The sequence below is a fragment of the Oryx dammah genome, unplaced genomic scaffold (assembly GCF_014754425.2).
Source record: "Oryx dammah isolate SB20612 unplaced genomic scaffold, SCBI_Odam_1.1 HiC_scaffold_28, whole genome shotgun sequence".
Lineage (NCBI taxonomy): Eukaryota > Metazoa > Chordata > Mammalia > Artiodactyla > Bovidae > Oryx > Oryx dammah.
Window position 1 is genome coordinate 41,844,155 of NW_024070212.1, and position 19,891 is coordinate 41,864,045.

General features: G+C 35.2%; 1 protein-coding gene across 2 annotated transcripts in view; it reads right to left on the minus strand.

Annotated features, from left to right (window-relative positions):
- Positions 1 to 1,021: 1,021 nt before the first annotated feature.
- The window catches only part of AGL (amylo-alpha-1, 6-glucosidase, 4-alpha-glucanotransferase), a 78,503-nt gene continuing 59,633 nt past the window's right edge, over positions 1,022 to 19,891 (minus strand). For both annotated transcript variants that reach the window (XM_040232238.1, XM_040232239.1), the window contains exons 28-34: positions 17,578 to 17,713; positions 16,223 to 16,335; positions 15,185 to 15,396; positions 13,783 to 13,880; positions 11,713 to 11,800; positions 11,480 to 11,613; positions 1,022 to 4,057 (exon numbers count right to left, since the gene is read on the minus strand). In XM_040232238.1, coding sequence (XP_040088172.1) covers positions 3,940 to 4,057; positions 11,480 to 11,613; positions 11,713 to 11,800; positions 13,783 to 13,880; positions 15,185 to 15,396; positions 16,223 to 16,335; positions 17,578 to 17,713 — 899 coding nt within the window. In that variant the 3' untranslated portion in view covers positions 1,022 to 3,939. The remainder of the gene's footprint in view (positions 4,058 to 11,479; positions 11,614 to 11,712; positions 11,801 to 13,782; positions 13,881 to 15,184; positions 15,397 to 16,222; positions 16,336 to 17,577; positions 17,714 to 19,891) is intronic.

A 19,891-nucleotide genomic window follows, 5' to 3' on the forward strand; every position in this document is an offset into this window, starting at 1 on the left:
CTGAATGAACTCTGGGAGTTGGTGATGGACAGGAAGGCCTGGCGTGCTGCGATTCATGGGGTCGCAAAGAGTCGGACATGACTGAGTGACTGAACTGAACTGAACATCTTATTATAAAGTAAAACATTCAATAATTTTAAAAAGAATCACTACGAATGAAATCCAATTCGTGAGCTTGCATATAATAATTTAGAGGAAAAAAAAAACCTATAGTTTCACCTCAGACTGTATGCTGCTGTAAATATATAAATATAAAATCAGAATATAACACAGAAATAAAAGTTTATTATTGAGTTGATTAAAAGTTCAGTTAAATTTTGAAGAGTCAGAAGAGTTAACAAAGAAAAAACACTAAAATATCTAATTAAATAAAAATGAAAGTTTCTGTAAGTTAAACAAAAAACCTCTAACCTGTCGACTAAAAAAGATGGACAGCTTGAGAGTTGTGAGTTAAGTTTTATTTGGGGCAAAATGAGGACTGCAGCCCGGGAGGCAGCATCTCAGATAGCTCTGAAAGACTGCTCCAAAGAGGCAGTCGGGGAAAGACAATATATAAAGTTTTGGTGAAGGGGGAGTTCAATACCATGAAGCATTCAATTTAGAAAAGGTTTTTGGTTAGTCATGAGCGTCTGATGTCACCATGAAGGGATTTAGTGCTTCTCTAGATATGAGGAGATGCAAGGATTGAGATCTTAAAATCTGTCCTCAAAACATCCAACCATCTAAAGACATGTCCCACCAGATTCCCTGGAGCACAGAGTGCCCCACTCCACCCTGAACTCCCTCAGGGGTTGTTGAAGGTCAACAGCTATAGCAGCATGGGGTTCAATCTCTGTAGAGGCAGATGGCAAAGGCCTTGTCATTGGCAATGCTCTTGGTAAGTGCCAATTTGTAGCTGACAAACCCAATAGCAGATATGCTAAGAAATATATATATTTGGAAAAAAACTGCCCAAATGACAAAGTATCAGTATTATTTAATAGTGTAAGTCATACAAATGGAAAAACAACCCTTGAACTGAGCAACTTAAACATGAGTTTATTATTTTGGTGCACTGAAGATTTCTATAAATAAGTTTGGCAAGTTTGACCAATTCACTCATACTCATGAAAGGTAAAAAATTCACAGTAGCACAAAAGATTCCAAGAAATACCTGGAGTATGTATAGCTGCTAACATACTCAACATAGGTCAATTTATACATCAAGAGTTAACTTTGCTCCTAATTTCAACATGGCTAATTCAATAAATTACCAAATAGCCTAAAATTCTTCCTGTCTTTGTTTCCATACATACTGCAAAAAGATAAAGCAAGTCCTAAATAAACGGTAGTAGTAAGCACCAACAAATTAGTTAACTGCTAAATAATGGAATAAATGCAAAATACAGTCCTTTAGAAAAGATTTTTATTTTCTTGGCACAGACATAAAAATGACATTTGCCTACTAGACAGAGCAGGTGAAGACATCTCAGAAATGCATTACATAACGTTCATAGACAGGATGACAGTCTCATGTTTCCTCAGTTACCTGTGAAACAAAGTCTTACAGCATACTGGTTAAACTGACAAACTTCTCAGGTACAAGAGTGAGACTGATCTGAATTAATTAGGAATCAGGGCACAGAACCATTCTCAATATGTGATATAATGGTACCTCATTCAACACCACACAGGAATGAAGTATTCTATTTAAATGTTTTTTAGTCAAACAACATTTATCCCTCTAAAGTCTAAAGCTATTAATATTATTTTAACAATCTTTGATAAAATAATGTATAACATGCTTCTTAAGCTTTAAAATAGGCCATGCAGATTATAATAATGTTCTTTCATTAATATTCCTAATAAAAATATGAATTGCTTAATTTTCTAGTATAATATGATATCCTAAAAATGTACTGGTGAGGTGGATATTTGCCCTACCATAGATAACCCAATATGGCTATGTTTTTAAAATTGTCAGCTTGTTATTATTTATTAGGATTAATTTATTCATTTACTTATTTATTTATCACATTTAACCATCAGCCAGCCATTGCTTCTTGCCTTTTTTTTAAAACAGATTTAATGTTGGTCTTTAATTACTTTTCTTACCACTTTTAATATAGAAGTTTAATTACAAGAGAACTATGTGAATCTTTGATGGTTCTCCCTCTCAAGGAAGGTCATTTTTCTAACTGCACGGGTTAGAGAAGGTCAGACATTGAACAATGAAGAAGAAAGGAAAACTTGGAAATCAATGCATCGTTATGTAGAAGTCAATCTGCTTTAGGCTGGGAAACCAGAAAACCGAGCTAGTTAACACTGAAGTAGGGTTGAGCGTGGGTATTTGGGATCTGAAACATTTTTATATTTTTACTATCCAGAAGTTTTAGCTTACTTGTTTTTCAATATTTTTACTCCTTCTTCATAAGGGAGTTGGGCATATGACTTCTAGGTGAGAAAAGTGTTATTGTACTACTATTTTAACTATAAATGTTACAACTGAATAATGAAATGGATTTTTGCAACTATTTTCTTTCAGCTGAAAGTATAATGATCTAATTGTGCCTTCTTGAGACAAAAAGAGATATTTTTAAAAAATCATCTAGAAAATAAATACTGTTAAAAATGTCAAATCATACAAATGTTAAAAGTCTTTTTCCTTTTATAACTTCTCCAGATTTAAGCTATCTTAAAATCACATGAAAAACTATTCAAGTGACTTTATTGGATTCAAGATAACTGCTGAATTCATATCTCTCTTTTAAGCCTGTTCTCCATGCTAAACTTGTCAACAGTTTTCAGTTAACAGGAAACCAATATAAAACATTTTTATATACAAACTAAAAATAGTTATTTTTAGAAAATTAATATAGTACCTTTTTCTTTAAAATTCTCATAAATATGTCTGAAGGTTTGCATTACGAAAATGTAAACCATCTCAAAGTAGGAAAGTGGAACTCAAGACTAATTTTATAAAATTTTTCTTAGAAAATAAATTTCTAATACTTTGTGATTTTTTCATACAGCCTATGCATCATTAGCACAATTAAATATATGTTAAATATACTGTTGAAATTCATTGTATTAAAAACATATTACACTATCAGTGAAAAAAATAAAAGCACATTATAAACATCTGTGCTTCACTTATAAACATATATTATAGGAGGACATTTCCATGATTCCATATTCATTTAGTATCTTCTGAATGCAATCTGGAAGGTGCTAGATATACTATTGGAGAAGGCAATGGCAACCCACTCCAGTACTCTTGCCTGGAAAATCCCATGGACAGAGGAGCCTGGTAGGCTGAGGTCCATGGGGTTGCGAAGAGTCGGACACGACTGAGCGACTTCACTTTCACGCATTGGAGAAGGAACTGGCAACCCACTCCAGTGTTCTTAACTGGAAAATCCCAGGGATGGGGGAGCCTGGTAGGCTGCCATCCATGGGGTCGTACAGAGTCGGACACGACTGAAGCAACTTAGCAGCAGCAAATATACTATTAGTAAAAGGTTGAGAAGATTAATTAACCACAGCTTATTCAGTATATACTGTTACTGAAGAAAATATATACCACCATTTAAAGATACTTTTCCATTTCTTTCATTATTACATTCTCATATTTCATTTCACTTATGTACAAAAGAATATTACATGATTTTTCTTTTTCAAACTCTAGCTTTCAAATTTATTTATTCTAGACATCTGAGGAATACTTCTTGAATTCAAAAGACAAACATTCCATTGGTAGTGATAATTTTTTTTCTTACTCAAATCAAAAAGTACATTAGCAAAACCAATGCTTTATAGTCTTACCTATTAGGGCATCAATATTATATGAATGAGATTTAAAAAATGACTCTAGCATGTGCATGTAAAACATTTACATTATATTAAAACTGCACTCAACAACACAACTGATTGCATACTTAAGAAATAGGCATGAGTCAACTATAAGTCATAGAGTGTTTCAAGAACAGCAGCAATTGACCAGGCTTGTGTTTCACAGCTGAAAGGGCAGTATTGGCCATTCTCGTTGGTCAGCTCTGGAAGTCCTTTCCAAGGGGATCTTAAAGAAAGAAGAGCCATTTTATGAGATATAATCAAATATATCTTGTTGGATTAATAAAAAACGCAATACAGCTCATGATTTTGCCTTATCTTTTAGAAAACAATCATATGTACCCATTTACTACAAAATAAAACAGGCTATACTAAAGATTATGCATAAAGAATTTAGACTGAAATTATTCTTTGACATTCAATCTTTAGGATTTAAGACTTTCAATTACAAAACAGTCCCTTTAAGCACCGAAAACAGGAAACTACCATTACAAGTAATGTAAGTATAGAGATAAACATCCTCTCAGGCCTAATTTTATTTCTTTTAGATTAAGTTTATGAGGCTCAAATTGTAATTATATGAATGTATTATGTTTGATCTTGACAAAATTATAAAACAAACATGAAATGAAGAACGAAAAAATGATTAGGAAATGATGATTAGGAAAAAAATGCCAATTAAAAACAATCCAAATTTCTATACAAATTTCTCATTTTCTTGAATAATAGTACAGTTTATATTTATTGTACATTTACTATGTTCTAATAGTAGTGCTTTATGTACATTATCTCAGTTAATACTCACGGCAACCCTGTGACGTAGGTATCATTACTATTCTTCTTGAATAGAAACCGGAGAAGGCAATGGCATCCCACTCCAGTACTCTTGCCTGGAAAATCCCATGGACTGAGGAGCCTGGTAAGCTCCAGTCCATGGGGTCATGAAGAGTCGGACATGACTGAGCGACCTCACTTTCACTTTTCACTTTTATGCATTGGAGAAGGAAACGGCAACCCACTCCAGTGTTCTTGCCTGGAGAATCCCAGGGATGGAGGAGCCTGGTGGACTGCCGTCTATGGGGTTGCACAGAGTTGGACATGACTGAAGCGACTTAGCAGCAGAATAGAAACACACAGAACTTCAAGGAGAAGTAGGTAAATCCATAATTGTAAAATAAAATGTTACCTTTCTAGGTAACTCACAGAACAAGTAGACAGAAAACCTGTAAGTGTTTTGTACACTAGCCTGCAATGCACGAGACTGGGGTTCGATCATTGGGTCAGGAAGATCCCCTGGAGAAGGAAATGGCAACCCACTCCAGTATTCCTGCCTGGAAAATTCCATGGACAGAGGAGCCCTGAAGGCTATAGTCCATGGGATCAGAGTCAGACCCAACTGAGTGACCAATGCTCATCAACCTAGGTGACATTTTACGAACACCCCATTCAATGTCGTGGCTTCCCTTGTAGCTCAGTTGGTAAAGACTGCCTACAACACAGGAGACCTGGGTTCAATCCCTGGGTTGGGAAGATCCCCTGGAGAAGGAAATGGCAATCTGCTACAGTATTCTTGCCTGGAGAATCCCATGGACAGAGGAGCCTGGCGGGGCTACAGTTCATGGGGTTGCAAGAGTTGGACATGACTTAGCGACTAAACCACCACCACCATCCAATGATAACAGAAGGCACACTTTTTTACTTGCAGTTTAGTAACCTAGTTAGAACATATTTCGAGTTATAAAATAAGTATCAATAAGTTTAGAAAGATTAGTCATATAAAGTACATTTTTTGACCACAACAGGATTAACTTTGAAATCAGTTATAGAAACATCTCTGGAAAATTCCTAAATATTTGAAAACTAAATAACACCTTTATAAATAACCTATGAGTCAAAGAAGAAGCTAAAGGGAAAAACAGAAAGTATTTTCAACTGAATAGAAAAAACATAACACATCAGAATTTTGGGGTATTGTTAATTTAGTACATAGAAGGAAATTTAGCACTAAGTACCTATACTAGAAAAGAAGAAAAGTCTTTAAATCAATGACCTAAACTTACACCTTGAAAAAAACAGAAAAAGACAAACAAACCTAAAGTAAGTAGAAGAGAATAATAAAAATTAGCATAGAAATCAATGAAATAAAAACTGAATAATATGAAAAAAAATTGACGAACTCAAAAGCTGGTTCTTTAAGAAGACCAATAAAATTGATAAGCTTCTAGTCAGGCAGATCAGGAAAAAAAGGAAAATACAACTTATCAAATCAAAAATGAGAATACTGACATTATTACAGATTCTATAGGAAGTTTAAAAAGTAATAATGTACTTTAGGTGAAACCATTTCTTGATTTGTGACAAATATTTTTGATCTATCTTTTCATTTAATCTTGACAACAAGTAATGAGATATTATTATTCCCATTTTATAGATGAAGAAATTTATTTCAGAGATGTTAAGTAACTTGCTGAAAGTCACACATGAAAATTAGCAGCAAGGACAGAATTCGAATCCAAAGCTCATAGTTAAAGCTAATGGTAATAAAATAGCTATAGGAAACAGTAAGAAATAAAAATGGAAAGGTAGCTGGAGAAAAAATTGTGGAAACTAAGGAATTTGGATTTCATTCTGTAACCAGTGGGGAATTGCTACAGATTTTTAAACATAAGATTAAAATTGTGAGAGTTACATGTCAACAAGCTTGAGCTTGTTTGGGGTGATATGACAAAATGGAGAGAGAAGAGGAAGTATGGAAGCTAATTGCCTAGTCCAGAGAAAAGATTATGAGTTACAGACTAGGCACTGGCCAAAGAAAGGAAGACGGTGGGTTATTAAAAGGAAGAGAGCTAGAATCAAGTCTTGACAACTATCTGGATGTTCTGGAGAGGTAATGAAGTAAAGTTAAAAAGTACCTGGGGTGTCTGAGCTTGCAGACCATGAATAATGGTAATACTGTAACAAAGATGGGAAGCATACGGAAAAAAAAAAAAAAAAACTGTGAGAGAAAATGAGTGATGGCAGAAGGACATCCAAGATAAGAAGTTTATTAAGTGGTTGACAAGTAGAAGAGGAGTTTGTGAAAGTTCAAATTACCTGAAGAGTGAAGATGTGAGACTAGGTGAAATAACAGAAGACAGGGTAGACAGAAAAGAAAAGAAGATCAAGGATAGATTTTTTTTGGAGAATGAATGTGTTTTTAGGTTCCAGAAAGCAAAGCCAGAAAAACAGCAAATAGAGCCAATCGTGTAGTGGTTAAGGGCACAGTCCATGAAACCACATTGCCTGGAGTTTAGTAAGAGCTCTACCAAGTTACTTGCCATTTAACTGTGTATAAATTACTTAACTTTCTAAGCTTACATTATAAAATGGAGATAGTAGCTCATATCTGAGTTAGTATCTTGTCCATGTTACACGTACTAATAATTTAATCCTCAAAACAACACCAGCACATACCTTAAATAGATGAGGAAACAGAGGCTTAGAGAAGTTAAATAACTTGCCCACAGCCACGCAGCTACTAAGGGGAGATGTGATGCTAGGAAGACAATAATAGTAGCTATCTTATATATCTTTTTGGATGAAATGAGTAATGTTATATGAATGCATTTAGAACAATATCTGAAGATACTAAGTACTCAATAAATATTATTTGCTATTATTATAATTGTTACTGTTACTAGGTTAACAAGGGAAATTTAATGCTATGGCGAGCATAGGTTTTTCATGAAAAGAGGAAAGCAACGATATAGCCAGTCAAAGAAGTGACCTGAGAGGAAGTCATAGGATCTGGGAACCAGAAAGGATCTTCTTGAGTTGCTTCACCAGACTGGTGAGAGCAAAACAAAAGCCAGCTTGCATGTGGTGACGACTGAGCTGGTGTCAGAAAGCAAACAAACAAACTACTGTATAGAAACAGTGGATCCTAAGAACAGAATGATAAAACAAAGCTTGAGGTAGGAACAGTATGAAGGGACTTTATTTTAGGGTAGGCTGACAGGTATCTTCATAGCTTAGGAAGGAAGGATCAAGTGGAATACCAAGTGAGGATAATCATTTGAGAAGAATGTGGAACAGGTAGGAGGGATGGGATTATAGGCAAAAGTAGAAAAATCACCTCTTCAGTGCAACATATTCTTACTCCTCATGGAAAAAATGGAAAGAAAGAAAGGTAATGCAAATATTGAAAAATATTGTGGTGCAATAAAGGTCAGAACATAAGAATGTTTACATTACAAAGACTTCAGACTTAATCTCTAGATGAGGTAGAAGTGTGACAGGACTAAGGTTTCTGTGACTGCTGCTGCTGCTGCTAAGTCATTTCAGTCGTGTCCAACTCTGCGACCCCATAGACAGCAGCCCACCAGGCTCCTCCGTCCCTGGGATTCTCCAGGCAAGAACACTGGAGAGGGTTGCCATTTCCTTCTCCAATGCAGGAAAGTGAAAACTGAAAGTGAAGTTGCTCAGTCATGTCCGACTCTTTGTGACCCCATGGACCTCAGCCTACCAGGCTCCTCTGTCCATGGGATTTTCCAGGCAAGAGTACTGGAATGGGTTGCCATTGCCTTCTCCATTTCTGTGACTGTATTTAAGCTAATGAAAATAGCTTTGAAAAAAAATTTTGACAACATTCATGGTGATAGATGGAAGCCCCATGTGTTCCTGTAGTAGACGAGATAAAATCTATGTTGCTCATGCATATTATAAATATGATATACGTACATCATATAAGATGTACATATATCTAGGTTTAATCTAGAATTTGTAAAATTAAGATAGCTTTTGACCAAGTTATATCATCTTAAAAAGGCACATAACTCTGATACAATTTATCTGCTAATAGTTCAGACAATGGAGAAGGCAATGCCAACCGACTCTAGTACTCTTGCCTAGAAAATCCCATGGACGGTGGAGCCTGGAAGGCTGCAGTCCAGGAGGTCACTGAGGGTCAGACATGACTGAGCAACTTCACTTTCAGTTTTCACTTTCATGCACTGGAGAAGGAAATGGCAACCCACTCCAGTATTCTTGCCTGGAGAATCCCAGGGATGGGGGAGCCGGGTGGGCTGCCATCTATGGTGTTGCACAGAGTCGGACACGACTGAAGCGACTTCGCAGCAGCAGCAGTTCAGACAAAGGACATGACAAATGGGTTTGAAACACTCAAAATACCAACACTGATATTTTAATTATAATACTATAAAACCATTTATTAAAATATTTATCAATATATGTTTAAATAGGTGAACTCAAAACGCCAAGCCTGAGACTTTTAGTTTTTGTATATATCCTGTGCTAACCATATCACAAAATATTTGATAAATTTTAAAAATCAAAGGCTTTTCCCCCTCATACAAATCATGCAATATCAAGTATTTAAATAATAATCTAAAATAATTAAAATAAGGTGAAAATTACATAGAACTTGTGTTAAAGAGTAAACCTTTCAAATTTCATTGTGATACATAGACTATACAGAAATGAATTCTATGGAAATGCCATTTAATTAATAGCTAATAAACTGACTAAACACTAAGTTCAGTTCAGTCGCTCAGTCGTGTCTGACTCTTTGCAACCCCATGGACTGCAGCGTGCCAGGCCTCCCTGTCCATCACCAACTCCTGGAGTTTACTCAAACGCATGTCCATTGAGTCGGTGATGCCATCCAACCATCTCATCCTCTGCCACCCCCTTCTCTTCCCTCCTTCAATCTTTCCCAGCATCAGGGTCTTTCCCAGTGACTCAGTTCTTCGCATCAGGTGGTCAAAGTATTGGAGTTTCAGCTTCAACATCAGTCCTTCCAATGAATATTCAGGACTGCTTTCCTTTACGGTGGACTGGTTGGATCTCCTTGCAGTGCAAGGGACTCCCAAGTCTTCCCTAAAACCACAGTTCAAAAGCATCAATTCTTCGGCGCTCAGCTTTCTTTATAGTCCAACTCTCACATCCATACATGACCACTGGAAAAACCATAGCCTTGACTAGAAGGACCTTTGCTGGCAAAGTAATGTCTTTGCTTTTTAATATGCTGTCTAGGTTGGTCATAACTTTCCTTCCAAGGAGCAAGTGTCTTTTAATTTCATGGCTGCAATCACCATCTGCAGTGATTTTGAAGCCCCCCAAAATAAAGTCTGACACTGTTTCCACTGTTTTCCCATCTATTTGCCATGAAGTGATGGGACCAGATGCCATGATCTCCATTTTCTGGATCTTGAGCTTTAAGCCAACTTTTTCAGTCTCCTCTTTCACTTTCATCAAGAGACTCTTTAGGTCTTCTTCACTTTCTGCCATAAGGGTGGTGTCATCTGCATATCTGAGGTTACTGATATTTCTCCCGGCAATCTTGATTCCAGCTTGTGCTTCATCCAGTCCAGTGTTTCTCATGATGTACTCTGCATATAAGTTAAACAAGCAGGGTGACAATATATAGCCTTGATGGACTCCTTTCACGATCTGGAACCAGTCTGTTGTTCCATGTCCAGTTCTAACTGTTGCTTCCTGACCCGCATACAGATTTTTCAAGAGGCAGGTCAGGTGGTCTGGTATTCCCATCTCTTGAAGAATTTTCCATAGTCTGTTGTGATCCACACAGTCAAAGGCTTTGGCACAGTCATTAAAGCAGAAGTAGATGTTTTTATGGAACTCACTTGCTTTTTCAATGATCCAGTGGATGCTGGCCATTTGATCTTTGGTTCCTCTGTCTTTTCTAAAACCAGGAAGTTCACAGTTCACATATTGCTGAAGCCTGGCTTGGAGAATTTTGTGCATTACTTTACTAGCATGTGAGATGAGTGCAACTGTGTGGTAGTTTGAGCATTCTTTGGCATTGCCTTTCTTTGGGATTGGAATGCAAACTGACCTTTCCCAGTCCTGAGGCCACTGCTGAGTTTTCCAAATTTGCTGACATATTGAGTGCAGCACTTTCACAGCATCATCTTTTAGGATTTGAAACAGCTCAACTGGAATTGCATCACCTTTACTAGCTTTGTTTTTAGTGATGCTTTCTAAGGCCCACTTGACTTCACATTCCAGGATGTCTGGCTCAAGGTGAGTGATCATACTATCATGATTATCTGGGTTTCAAGATCTTTTTTGTACAGTTCTTCTGTGTATTCTTGCCACCACTTCTTAATCTCTTCTGCTTCTGTTAGGTCCCTACCATTTCTGTCCTTTATTGTGCACATCTTTGCATGAAATGTTCCTTTGGTATCTCTAATTTTCTTGAAGAGATCTCCTCTATTTCTTAGTACTGATCACTGAGGAAGGTTTTCTTATCTCTCCTTGCTATTCTTTGGAACTCTGTATTCAAATGGGTATATCTTTCCTTTTCTCCTTTGCTTCTCGCTTCTCTTTTTTTCACAGCTATTTGTAAGGCCTCCTCAAACAGCCATTTTGCTTTTTTGCATTTCTTTTTTTGGGGGATGGTCTTGACCCCTGTCTCCTGTACAATGTCATGAACTTCTGTCCATAGTTCTTTAGGCACTCTGTCTATCAGAGCTAATTCCTTGAATCTATTTGTCACTTCCACTGTATAATCGTAATGATTTGAATTAGGTCATACCTGAATGGTCTAGTGGTTTTCCTTACTTTCTTCAATTTAAGTCTAAACACTATATACTAGTTTCAGAAATTACATGCTCTGATGACTTACCTCTCAAGATGAACATAATGTCGAGAAAGGACATTTTTAACCAAAAATATAGTTTTTGCAGTAGTCTCTGGACCCATCAATCTGGAAAAGTACAATTTTGCACGAAGAAAATACCCAATAGGCCATAGCCACTCCTGTAAAATTTAAAAGTGAAGAGAAAAGAGCTGTGAATATCTAAAATTCTTTGAAAAATAACAAATTGAAAACTCAAAGAAATAAAAAGAAATTCTTACAGGTCCTTGGTGATAATTGAAACCTTTAGCAAGATTATAGTTGTCATTGTCTAAGGCATTGTCATAAGTTCCACAGTAAACCATATCACTGCAAAATGATTGAAATTTAGGTTAAAAAAATCAGACATTATATAAAAAGCATTAGAAAAATTTCCTAATGGAAAAGGTAAGAAATAATAAAATTATTTTATCTTTCAATCTAAAGACTAAAGCTCATCATCCACCTAACCTTAAATTAATATACTGAGTTCAGACTGTGTTAGGGGAAGATTAACAAATGCTTAATACCTAATACAAAAGACATAAAAGATTCAGATATCTTGCTTCCAAAGAGACACTAAATATTGGTTAAAGTTAATTATTTTACTTGTGCTTAGTCGCTTAGTTGTAGTCGACTCTTTGCGACCCCATGGACTGTAGCCTGCCAGGGTCCTTTGTCTATGGAATTCTCCATGCAAGAATACTGGAATGGGTAACCATTCCCTTCTCCAGCGTTATCTTCTTGACCCAGGGATTAAAGTTGGGTTTCCTGCATTGCAGGCAGATTACTTACTGTCTGAGCCACAAGGGAAGCCTCTAATATACTTATAACAATTAAAATATACACATAATAATTTGAATTAGTAAATATTAATGATAAAGTTTTACTAATTATTATATATTGGAAAGGCTGTTTTTTAAACTACTCCATTAAGTTATTTTAAGTCAAATTGGTAGATTATCAGATTATAAATAGCAACTGAATATAATTACACATATTTACAAACTAAACAAAGTTACAAACACTGCAATATTTAATACAAGATAGTTATCTATACTCTCTTTAATTAAATTATTGCTTTTTTTCTTTTAGTGAGATAGATAGACCTTATCACATGTTTTTTCTGTGGGTTTTAGTTCTGACCAGTGGTTCCTACCACGTCAGAAAACACTGAGAATACTTTAGAATGCAGATAAGTTCACACATATAAAATTTTGCATCTCAAGAGAGAAATGAGTAAACAATATGTTAGGAAAAATCTACAAAGGTAAGGCTACAACAAAATGGGGATCTCTCACATATGAAACAGAAAGCAAATGATGACGGGCATCAAATTTTAAAGCAAAACAGTCGAAGAAAAAGAGAAACATCATTATGAACTCAAGAAATAATAAAAATTGGAAGAGAAAAGAAATGCAAAATGAGATAAACATTTAATCATAAAAACAAAATTATTTATTGGCTTAAATAAAAACAGTGATGTAATTATTTAGAGAAAATGGAAAGGGTTCAGGGCGAGGTAACGACACAGTTAAATCTGTCATCAAAAGAAGCGATGTGATCTGTCATCACAAGAAGCAAGCAAATAACATCTGATATTTAAGGAATCAAGAAATAGCTACAAACACATTTAGAATTATAGGAGGTACTACTAGGAGTCACAACTTCTAAAATAAATATTGTCTCTGAGGAAACCATACATCTATGCTTCCAATGTTTACAATAATCATATATGATTTTTATGATCAGAAAAAATAGGCATTAGGAAATATTCATATGACATCTTAGTTTTATAAAGTTAAAATTCTTTTATTGATTATTGAATTTAGGACAAGCCTACTTTGAACACTGACGATTATTGAAGATGTTGTTGCTGTTTAGTTGCTAAGTCGTGTCTGACTCTTTGCGACCCCATGGATTGTGGCCCCCTAAGCTCCTCTGTCCATGGGATTCTCTAACCAGGAATACTGGAGTGGGTTGGTGTCCTTCTCCAGGGTATCTTCCTGAACCAGGGATCGGGGCTCACATCTCCTGCACTGGCAGGTGGGTTGTTTACCACTAAGTTAGTAGGGGAGCGCCTTAATGAAGATATAGAAGGTATTTTTAAAAATTCAGTTTGAATGCAACTTTAGAGATTTAATTGATAAGCAAAAAAATTATGACGTGATGAAATAAAATATCAATACCATTCTTAACACCCATATTTTGACTTACTCTGAATTCACAGTTTTCATGCCAATACTAACATAATTTAATATAAATATACATTAAATATAATATGAACTACATTCTTAATACTTATAACTTACTCTGGATCCAAAGTTTTCATGCCAAGAGGACCAAGCAATTTTTTTTCTGCAATCTCCAAGGCCTTCCATGCTTTTTGGGTAGTAAAGAGCTCAGGGGCCTAATAAGTGTTAAAAACAAATATACAAACTTTTTGAGATCACAGAAGAATTAGTGTCTACCCACATTAGAAAAAAAAAGAACTATAAACTTGGAAAATAATGAAAACTTTAAAAATACAGTGCTGGTCCAGAAGATCAAGCGTAGATGTCTAATCAGACCTAATTCTATCAGGCTGACTTGGAAGCACTGATCTTGGCCTTAGAGGTTAGGAAAGCTGTTTGGGGTAATTGTTTCCTTGTGTCACTTTAAGAAAGTTTACTAGTTCCAAAAGGAAGTTGCCATAGAGCCAATGAAGGCAGAACATAAGATTTACATTATCTTCCTTTAAGTTCACCTGGAACTCATTTTCTGCTTTTAGTGTCATAATGAAACACAGAAGGATATGCACTGGAATAGCATGAGCACATTTACTTGTGATAGAGACAAGGAGAGAAAGATGACTAAGTGATTAAAAATCCACATTAAATTTAAATGTTAAATAACATCAATGTACACTGAACCAATGCTACCTTTATGTACTTTTGTATTTTTATTCTACTATAATTAATAATACAATATTTAATACTCTTTTTGACAAGGTGGCACCATCCGGACACAGATGTTGAACACATACCTTCTTTGTTTCACTGTACTTTATTTTTAGACTAAAGTATAGATGGAAAAGGAGAGTCAAGCATTCTTGAGTAGACAGAACTAATTAGAACAATACAACAACAGCAAAAAGCAGAATGTGAATTGAAGCTACTCATATTAGTTCATTGGTCCAGATGTTTCCAACTAGTGAGCTGAGGCATGGCACAGGTGTGCTGAGAAACAGACGCCCTCAGCTTTCCCCACAGCTGAGTGGGGTCTGGGGCTCAATGAAGCGGGTGGATCTGGCAGCAACCTAATCCATTTCACCCAGTGTGCTGTACAAACATCATCATTTTCCTTTTTTAAAAATCATTTCCTATGTGTTATGATGTAAAAACATTGAGAAGAACTTCATTGGTCATAACCCATTATTTTCTATTTTTTGACATCAAATGTGATAGTTAAGGGTGTTATGCTTTATTCATTAGAAAAGATCATATGGTCTATGACCATACCACTCTGAATGCGCCCGATCTCCTCGGATCTCAGAAGCTAAGTAGGGTTGGGCCTGGTTAGTACTTGGATGTGAGAAAACACCATATAAAACTAGCTAGTAAATAACTCACTTTTTAACAATTCAATGAATTTGAAAACAAATGAGAATAAAGAACTAAATAAACCCTATCATAACATTTTTGAAATTTGAAAAGAACAAAGCAAATTACTCACCACAACCATTGCTATGGTAAAATTTGGCCTGAGCTGGTAGTCACACCAAGGGCTTGATGCTCCATAACTATCTTTGTATATGCCCCGCTTGTGCACCAGATTAGGATGCTTTTCATTGACATCTGAAGGGTCTTCTGACACATAAAATAACTTTTCAAAGTTCTCTTGTATTTTTCTGTTCCATTCATCATATGAGACTCTCACAGACTTTCCTGAAACATTAAAAAGACCTGGTAGTGTTAAGCATTCAGAGAAACTCATACATTTAGCTAAAGCTGAAGAATAATATTTAGTCAATAAATTATACACTTTTTTGGAAAAGAGTTAGGGTCTTTTGAAGGACACTAGCCAGAAATTAAAAATTATCTTTCACTGTTATTACTGAAAAAGGATTAGACTCCAACAAGTGATCCCAGATCATTTGTCTTTGTTTGGATCACTCTTACTGTTGATAAAATTACCTTTATTGAGCACTTGAAAGGAGGCTAGTCTGAACTGACAGGTGCTAGAAGTGTAAAATATATACCGTATTTCTAAGACACAGTATGCCTCAAAAGAATGTAAAACAGTCATGAATAATTTCAGTGATTACATGTTGACATAATATTTGGTATATACTGAGTTAATGAAAATATAATCATTAATTAATTTCACCTGTTTCTTTTAACTTTTTAAAATGTAGGTACTAGAAAATTTTAAATTATGTATGTGGCTTAAATTGTATTTCTATTGGACGGCACTGTTCCAAAAAAAAGGAGATATAAAGATTTCATAATTGTTCACCAAAACTTGACCTGATCATAGTCATATCAAGGAAAAAAATAAATAAGAGGCTATTCATATGTTAGTTCAAAGTTGCTATAAAAATATAGTTAGTAATCAGGTTTGTTACAATTTCATACTAGTAAATTAATGGTTTGTCTTTCCTTTTAATTTTAAGGGTTTTCTAATACAGTTCATTGAGTCACATGATGATTATGTAGATTAAACATATAGACAGTCATTGGACTTTCTTTGCAAACAAAAGAAATAGCTTACCATGTCTTTTCACTGTAACATAATGATAAGGAAAAATATTTTTTTGGGATAATTCCAGCAACCAACGAACAGCAGATTTACTCAGGCCCACAATTTCCACAGCAGATCCATCTCTAAAATTAAAAATAAATTTTACTCTGTGACAATGAGTAATTTAAGCACTATTTAAAGGGCATTCATAAAAATAATTTTGAAGAATTATATAACTAATGTATTATAAAAATGACTATAAAAATCCTTACTTTATAGGAAAGGAAAGTCAAGTCATTCAGTTGTGTCTGACTCTTTGCGACCCCATGGTAGCCCTACCAGGCTCCTCCATTCATGGGATTTTCCAGGCAAGAATACTGGAGTGGGTTGCCATTTCCTTCTCCAGGAGATCTTCCCGACCCAGGGACTGAAGCTGGGTCTCCCGCATTGTAGGCGGATGCTTTACCGTCTGAGCCACCAGGGAAGTCCATTACTTTATAGAAGTGTGTGGCATATATAAGAAATTTCACCTTTTATTACTTTTGGATTGGTTAGCATCTTATTTTTTAAAAAATTCTATGAAGTAGAATACAGATTATGGAGTAAAAGGAGATAGTTTCTGGAAAAAGGCAGAAGTAGGAATCAAAGAATATTGAGACAGAATTCCAGAGAAAAGATAGAAAATATAGGATATAGGACTAAAGAAAGCCAGGGAAGGTGAGCATCATAATTTGAAAGCTCATTTTTAAGGAAAATGAAAGGGAAGTTCAAGATCTAATAAATCATCAAAATAAATAGATTTTTAAAAAGAACATGCAAAATACATAATGACAACTTCTAATTCCACAATTTTTTTGACATTTCTGATTGAAGATAAAATCTGGATAAGAAAATAGTTTCTTAGACTTGATACTATAGTAAGAACTTAAATAAAAAGAAATGATGAGATAAAAGATTAAAAAATTAAGGGGAAAATATTCATAAAGTGAAAGGATTTCATAAAAGATAGGACAACGGGTTGTTTTCTGTATTTACAAGAGATAATAATAATGAAATATTTATAAGTGAAAATACTTCAGGCTATAAAGAAATGTTTAACCAGGGGGATAATGAATCATAAAACTTTCCTTTGAGGTGCTTGTAGGGAATCAATCCATGAGAACATCCAGAAGAGAACAGACAGCTTTACCTGATGACATATCAAGAGGATTGTATACGTGTATATTGGGGGAGAGAAAGGAGTACGGGGAAGGGGAAGTGGGAGGAAGGAAGGAAAATTTTGATTAATTTAAGAAGAACACTTCATGGTTAATAGAATAAAAGATTCCATAAGTGTATCACTTTACAAATGATATAATTATATAAACACTATAAATAAACACTACCTTGGCGTGGCTGGGATTCCTTTGTTTCTAGCTCTGTCACTTTCTCCCATTTTATCCATCCATGTACCACAATTGAAGCGATTTCCTCCATAAACAAATCCTGTTTCTTCATCAACCCCTGCAGTAATATTAAAACCTAAAAATAAAAATAAATCATTTATAAAATTTAAAAGGAATATAATAAATTAGGAAAACTACTCTGGAGATCAGTTTGGTAATACTTTAAAAGTTGAAGATGTGCAAATCAAAACTACAATGTTATACCTGTCAGAATGGCTATCATCAAAAAGTCTACAAATAACAAATGTTGGCGAGGATGTGGATAAAAGGGTACCCATGTACAATACTGGTGGGAAAGTAAATTGGTACAGCCACTATATTTTTAATACACAAGATAGGTCATGTCATTCATGTTCAAAACTGTTCACTGGCTCATTTCAGTAAGAAAATTCCTTAAAAAACTAAAAATAGAACTACCATATGATCCAGTAATTCCACTCCTGGACACATATCCAGAAAAGATGAAAACTGTAATTCAAGAAGATACATACATTCAATTCAAGAAGACACCCTAATATTTACAGCAGCACTATTTGCAATAGCCAAGACATGAAAACAACCTAAATGTCTACCAACAGATGAACGGATAAAGATGTGGTGTATATATATATATACAATGATCTACTTTAATATAAATTTGAGTACTGGTGAGATTGAATGTTTCCCTTATGTTTATTAATGGATGGTTGATGCACCTCCTTGGGCAAGCTCCTTTTACCTCCTGTTCCTATTTCCTCTATTATGAGCTAGGAATAGAGGTACTAGTTTTTGGAAAATGTTTGTCAAGTGATACAGAAAGGCAGAGAGCTTTTTAATTTACTTGATACTAAATAACCGGACAGTCAATGTTTAGTGACTAAATCTCAGAAATTTGGCCACAAAATCAGAAGAATGCACACAAAAAGGTACACAGGTCAAAATGACTATGAACGAACAGGTTGTTTCAAATGCATAAAGTGAATAGAAAATCTGTCTTTGCACTTCCTGACGAGCTGCCAAAGTATTCCAGGCTGTTGGTGCCCTTTCCATAATTAACCTTGGAGAAACTACAGAGAAGTATATGCGAGGTACTGATGTGAAGAACTCACATAATGTTTGGGAGAAACTAATGAAAACAGGTGAGACATGACCAGCCTCTTTGGACTTTTCTTTTACCTTGGCTCTTAAAGCTGTTGTTTTACAACTTAAGACTGCTACAGAGAACTAATAATCAAGGGAATATGAGCTATTGGGAAAAGACAAACCTTCGAAAGCAGAGGAGTCTAATGACTAGATGAGAGAGAGGAGTTGAGTAACATTTCACATGAAACAGAATTACTTTATCAATAGCACACAATAAGCAAAACAAATATCCTCAAACATAAGCAAGATATTATTAACATGAAGTAGGAACAAAAGACATTAAAGATGACTAAGTGGAGATGTTAGGCCTGGAATTTTTAATAGTTGAAATAAGGAAAACAGTAAAGTGATAATAAAGGGACTAAATAGTAGATGGATATAGCTAAGAGTCAAATTAGTAAGACGGAAGACAAGATGGAAAAATTCTCCAAAGGCAGCAGGAGTGGTTAAAGGCAGACAACAGAAGAAAAGCTGTAGGGATAGAAATAGACAAGAAGATACCCAGACAAAAGTAGCCCCAGAAAGTGAAAAGAAATAGTAAATCTCAGATCAAAAGGGCTCATAGAGGACCACATGAAACAGATAAGAAAAGTTAGAATAAAGTCCCAAATTAAGACAAACAGATGGTTCTAAAACTTCAAAAAAGAAAGAGTAATCACTTCTAATAGAATGAGGTATGCTAAGTCACTTCAGTCGTGTCCGACTCTGCATGACCCCATAGACGGCAGCCCACCAGGCTCCTCCGTCCCTGGGATTCTCCAGGCAAGAACACTGGAGCGGGTTGCCATTTCCTTCTCCATGAATGAGGTATAGGTCCATGAAACTTTCAATAGCTATACTGGAAGTAAGACATCAACAGAATAATATTTTCTAAAGCACTGAAGGAGAAAAGCATTTATGTCTAATCTGTCATTCAAATATGAGGGCATAATAAAAATACTGCCAGTCATTAAGGCCTTGGTGGGTTTGACACGTAAACTGCTGTTGTTGTTCGGCTGGTAAATTGTGTCTGACATGCAAATTACAACTTTAAAAATACTCATATAGCAACAGTAAAAATATTCATATAGCAACAGTAAAAATATTCATATAGCAACAATAAAAATACTCATATAGCAACAATAAAAATACT